This window comes from Corylus avellana, chromosome ca5 (genome assembly GCF_901000735.1).
Source record: "Corylus avellana chromosome ca5, CavTom2PMs-1.0".
NCBI lineage: Eukaryota > Viridiplantae > Streptophyta > Magnoliopsida > Fagales > Betulaceae > Corylus > Corylus avellana.
Genome location: NC_081545.1, coordinates 11,172,671 through 11,178,595, shown reverse-complemented (window position 1 = coordinate 11,178,595; position 5,925 = coordinate 11,172,671). Strand labels below are relative to the sequence as shown.

The window sequence follows — 5,925 nt, the reverse complement described above, 5'->3', positions numbered from 1 at the left end:
TTTTTTTTTTTGAGTAAAAGAATAAGTTTTATTGCAACTTCCTTATACTAGAGCTAATTGCTCTAGCAAAATGGTATCACGAATACATTCAGGAGGCTCACTCCAATCATTATCAATTCCCTGTTTTACAGCATACCTCGACAGAAGGTGTGCCACCATATTCCCTGCTCTCTTCACAAAACACATATGCCATTGAGTAAACAGTTGAAGCTTCACCTTCATATCAGCCACCAAATGCCCCAGACTACTCCCATCATTCTCCGCACAGTTGACAGCATCAATGATACCTTTGGCATCCCCTTCCAACTGGACATGAGAGAATCCCAACTCGTAGCAGGTATCAATGGCCAGCAAAGCAGCCTTAGACTCAGCTGCAGCCGGTGAAAGGTACCCCTGGCGCGAGAAGCATCTGGCCTTAATCAGACGACCCTGATCATCTCGAATGACAACACCACAGCCTAGGCGACCAGAAGCACGATCAATAGATGCGTCCCAATTGGCTTTCACCCATCCAGTACACGGGGCTGCCCAACGGACCATACCTCCAGCGTCGTTATCCAGTGTAGGTGCAAGATGGTCTTCGTGAGCGGCCCTGTAATCTTCTATCGCCCGAACAGTCAACTGAATCAAAGTTGCGGGATGAGAAAAATTACCTCCATGCAGAACGTCGTTACGCCTCATCCAAATTCGCCGAGCTAAGCCCACAAAAAGAGCCATCTCCTCTTCTGTGCATTTGCTGAACATGTCTTCCACATCCAGGAACATTGGGCCTGCATAGTGGCTCTTCTGAAATTTGACTGGCCCCATGCCCCATACATCCATAGCCGCAGGGCACTGCCATAGAACATGAAATCCAGTCTCCACCATGAAGCCACAAAGAGGGCATATTGGGTCTCGAAGGATTTTACGTTTGAGCAGATTTTCCCGGGTGGGTAAAATATCATGACAAGCCCGCCAAATAAAATTTTTCTCCGCATTTGGAATCGCCAAAGCCCATAATTTTTTCCATACCTCATTGGTGCCCCTGCTAGATGAATTCTCAGCCAGTTTTGAAGCTTCCAAGTCTACTTGCATATGATAAGCGCTTTTGACGGAGAACATGCCATTGGCCGTCCCTCTCCAAATCAAAACATCTGGCTGATTTGTACTACTAATAGGAATGGAAAGAATGGCTTGAACCTCCTCCTCAAGGAAAATTCTCTCCAGTTTTTCCAGATTCCACCCATGCTGCTCTTCATCAATGAGTTCTCGCACTGTCGCATCCGAACTGAGTTCACGCATGGGAGAGACCACATGGAATGTAGATGGTTTCGGTAACCACCTATCCTTCCAGATACGCACAGTGTCTCCATTCCCAATGCGCCATATTAGGCCCTCCTGAAGAACTCCACAAGAGCTATGAATGCTCCTCCAAGCATAAGACGGCCTGTCACCCAATCTAGCCTCCAAAATAGACCCATTTGGATAATACTTTGCTTGCATAATTTGGGCCACAAGACTAGTCGGGGATTTCCACAATCGCCAGCATTGTTTGGCCAATAATGCCTTATTGAAGTAGGTAAAATCCCTAAAACCCATACCTCCAGCTGTTTTGGCCTTCCCCATCTTTTCCCAACACATCCAATTGATACGATTCCCGCTATCTTGATTGCCCCACCAGAATTTTTTCATTTGGGAATTGATCTCCGAACATAGGCCTTTTGGTATGAGGAAAATACTCATACAATAGGATGGTATCGCCTGAATAACCGCCTTAAGCAAAATTTCTTTTCCCGCTTGGGAGAGAAATTTCAGCTTCCAGTCCTGCAATTTCCTCCATACCCTGTCAATGATACCTTTGAAAGCTACTCTTCGGGATTTTCCAACCAAAGCTGGAAGACCCAAATAGGTATCGTATCTCTGAGTGGCCGGGATTCCTGCGTTCGCCAAAATTGCCTGCTGTTCTGCTGCAGGCGTATTTTTGCTGAAAAATATAGAAGTTTTATTACTGTTAAGTCGTTGGCCCGACGCAGCTTCATATAATTGGAGAATAGACGTTAGGCTTTCCCACTGTACGATATTAGCTCGACAAAATAGGAGACTATCGTCCGCAAAGAAGAGATGGCTTATACGAGGGCCCCTTCTGGAAGTTGGAACCCCCGTCAAGGCACCTGATCCATTGGCATAATTAAGCATGGAGCTCAGGGATTTTGCACATAAAAGAAACAAATATGGGGAGATAGGATCCCCTTGTCGTAGCCCCCTCTTCGAAATAATATGCCCACATGGGGTCCCATTCACCAACACTGCGTATTCAACCGACGTAACGCACATCATAATAAGATGGATCCATCTCGTAGCAAAACCCAACCGACACATAATAGTCTCCAAAAATCTCCATTCAACCCGGTCGTAGGCTTTGCTCATATCCAATTTAACGGCCATATAACCCTTTTTTCCTTGCATCCGAGAATGCATCGTATGTAGCGTCTCATACGCCACCAATACATTATCGGTTATGAGTCTCCCCAGTAAGAAGGCACTTTGAATAGGAGATATTACATGGGGCAATATCTTTTTAAGCCTATTTGCAAGCACCTTGGAAATTATTTTATACGTTACGTTGCATAAACTGATTGGACGGAATTCAGTAACACAAGTGGGCTTAGGGACTTTTGGGATGAGAGCAATATTCGTCGAATTCAAGCAGGAAGGCATCATACCCGAATTCAGAGTGCCAAGAATAGCTTGACAAAGGTCATTTCCCACCGTACTCCAATTAGCTTGATAAAACCCTGCTGGGAAACCGTCAGGCCCAGGGGCCTTGAGAGGGGCCATCTGAAATAAAGCTGTATAAATTTCCTCCTCAGTAAATGGTTTCAGTAAATCGTTGTTCATTTCCGGCGATACTTTTCTCTCCATATGTTGTACGCAAGGCTCCACATCTGCAATGTTTTCAGAATTAAATAAATCTGAAAAATATCGAACAAAGCCCATTTGAACCTCCTCTGTCGTTACCCGTTGACAACCATCGGCATCAATAATATGATTAATCCGATTAGACTTCCTGCGCGAATTTGCGCATGCATGGTAATATCGGGTGTTGCGATCCCCACCCCGCAGCCAGTCTATTTTTGCTCGTTGTCGCCACTTTAGATTTTCTTGATCGAGCAGCTTCTGTAGATCACGACGGACAGCTTGCATCTCAATCCCACTCCCTATTTCTTCGTCACCCTGGAGAGATAATAATTTGCTTCTCAAGGAATTTATGGGCCCATGTACTGTCTCGTGTTGTCTGCGCTGCCACCTCAACAACCCTTGTCGACAACGGGTAACCCTTTGAATGAACGCCTCCCACCCATTCCTTTCTCCAACTGGTGACGACCAATTAGCCTTAATTACTTCAAAATAATCCTCATGCAACCGCCACTTGTCTTCATATCTGAATCGTCTTCCTCCTTCACGCCTCCTAACTTCTTCCGTCAAACCTAAAATTAGAGGAGTGTGGTCCGAGCATGGCACCACCTCCACTGAGATTTCAGCCGACGGAAATAAAGTCATCCAGGCAGCGTTGGCGACTCCCTTATCCAACCGAACTTTTGTGAAATCCCCGCCATCCCGACAGTTAGTCCAAGTAAACTTTGGGCCAAAGAAACCCATAGCCGACAATTCACAAAATTCCAAGGTTTGTTGGAAAGCTATCATTTGGCCACTAGGTCGTCCCCTTCCACCCCACTTCTCCGATTGCATCGTAATCTCATTAAAATCTCCCAGGCAAACCCATGGAAAAGGAGTGAGTCCAGCAAGGTGCTTCAATAAAGCCCAGCCTTCATGTCTTTTGGAAACCTCTGGATGGCCATAAAACCCGGTGAATTTCCATGGTACATCGATATCTGAACAGCTTATCACCCCATTAATATGACGTTGGCTATAATTCTGAATTTCCACCGAAGCTTCGTCACCCCAAAGCAAGGCCAAACCTCCGCTCTTCCCCACACAGTCAACCACGAGCATATTAGGGAACTCCAATTTTTGTCGGATAGCCTCCATACGTTCACTCCGTAACTTGGTCTCCATGAGAAAGACCAAAAAGGGTTGTTTTTGCCTCACCAAACGATGAAGCTCTCGAACTGTCCGAGGGTTCCCAAGCCCTCGGCAGTTCCAGCTTAATATCCTCATTGCGGTCGGCGGGGCTGTTGCACAGCCGCCGCATCCCCGAACCGTTTTGAGTTTCAACCTTCCCACTTGATTTCCGATTTTTGGATGCTTGACCAGAATTTGTTTGCTCCCCCAGGACCTCTCTTCGCTTCCTTGGTTCGTTAGCTTCAGAATCATCTTGAGCTTTCCGCTTCCAAGTCACCATCTCATTCCCATGATCTTTTGAAGTGTACGACCCTTCTTGGGTTGCTAGCATTGTCTTTTCCACCTCAGAAATGAGTGGGCCAGTAAAAGGAATCCTTGGACTCCCATTCAAACCCCCCAGGCCCAGTGAGACCGACCCCACTGCATTCTGTCCGTTGGAGGGCCCAATTCCAGGTGAGTGATTTTTTAGACCAGGTTCATTCAGAGGCGAAATCGAAGCCTTATTTGGAAACTTTCCCATGCAGGGATTCCGTGGATCACTCCCTCCTTGATTAGAGAAACGCATAGATTCACTATAATCCTCCGGATTCGGTGTCGCCCTTTCCTTTTTCTTCATTCCATAACTGGAAATAGCTGGATTTTTTCTAGATGCCTCCAAACCCGAATCTCCTCCTGAGAACCCGCGCTTTCCCGAATGGGAATTAGGGTTCCGCCGCCGTGTGTGTTCTCCATCACCGCCCTCCGCCCCCACCGGTTCAGCTCCAGCTGTCTTTTGATTTTCTCCCTGCTGAAATTCCCATGCTCGTCTTGTTTTCTTCCCTTTCTCTGGTGGGGAGGGATCACGGTGCCGTCCATGTAGATTCTGAGATTTCTCCAATCTCCTAGTAGGTGATGCCGCCCTTAGCCATGGACCATACTGGGGTTTATCTCTATGGCGATATACACTCTTTTGCGCACATCCCCCTCTGCCATGCCTAATGGCTCCACAGGCAAAGCAAAATTTTGGAAGCCGTTCAAATTGAAAAGTGATCCAGAAAATTTCACCTTGGATATTAATTTTCCGACCGCGTGGGAGTGGTTTTGTTAAATCAAGAACGATCTTCACCCGTAGAAATTCACCCCAGCCAATCCCCTCATCGTCCGTATCTACCGCTTCCACAGCCCCAATCGTCTCGCCAATTTTTCGACCCATCTCAAGCCCCATGCAACCCAGTGGTAGATTATTCATTCTTACCCAAAAGGACGCCTTTTCAAAAGTGTATTTTGAAGCAGGTGTAGTGCCGTCAAAATCCTCTACAAGGAAGAGACTTTCTTCAAAGACCCAGGGTCTCCCCTCCAGTACACGCTCCTTATCTCGTGAATCAGTAAAATCAATGAGAAACAAATTCTCTCCGAGTACTTTGAACGCCAAATTCCCAAACGGTTTCCACCATTTCATGAGAGTCGTGCGAATAGTTTCTTTACTCACTAAGCGATCGGCAATAAGCTTCCCTACAACGCATGCTCGACCTCTTGACACCACTCCATCTAACTCCGCTTGTTGAATGTGCACTTCTACGTCTTCATCTTCAGTCAAAGAGAGATGTACCCATGGTAGGTCCTCTGCCATCTTAAATCCTTTCACAAGTTTGAAACCTTGAAAAACCTTTCCTCCTCTACTAGTATAAACTAGAGAGAAAACTTTAATTGAATGCCTCTCTTGAAGAGACAAACGTAATAGGGAATTCGATCCTGCCAAGGCAAACCTCCGGCAAAAACCCCAATCTCTCCCTAATGGCCTCAACGGACAACAGGTAGCGCCACCACAAAGGCTACACCCCCCATTGCCCCCACTAGTTTCTGCGAGATCAGAATTTTCCGGTC

General features: G+C 46.5%; 1 protein-coding gene across 1 annotated transcript in view; it reads right to left on the bottom strand.

Moving 5' to 3' along the window:
* Window positions 1-5,841: 5,841 nt before the first annotated feature.
* LOC132181761 (TMV resistance protein N-like) overlaps window positions 5,842-5,925 on the bottom strand; it is a 2,541-nt gene continuing 2,457 nt past the window's right edge. The window contains exon 5 of the mRNA XM_059594997.1: window positions 5,842-5,901. Coding sequence (XP_059450980.1) covers window positions 5,842-5,901 — 60 coding nt within the window. The remainder of the gene's footprint in view (window positions 5,902-5,925) is intronic.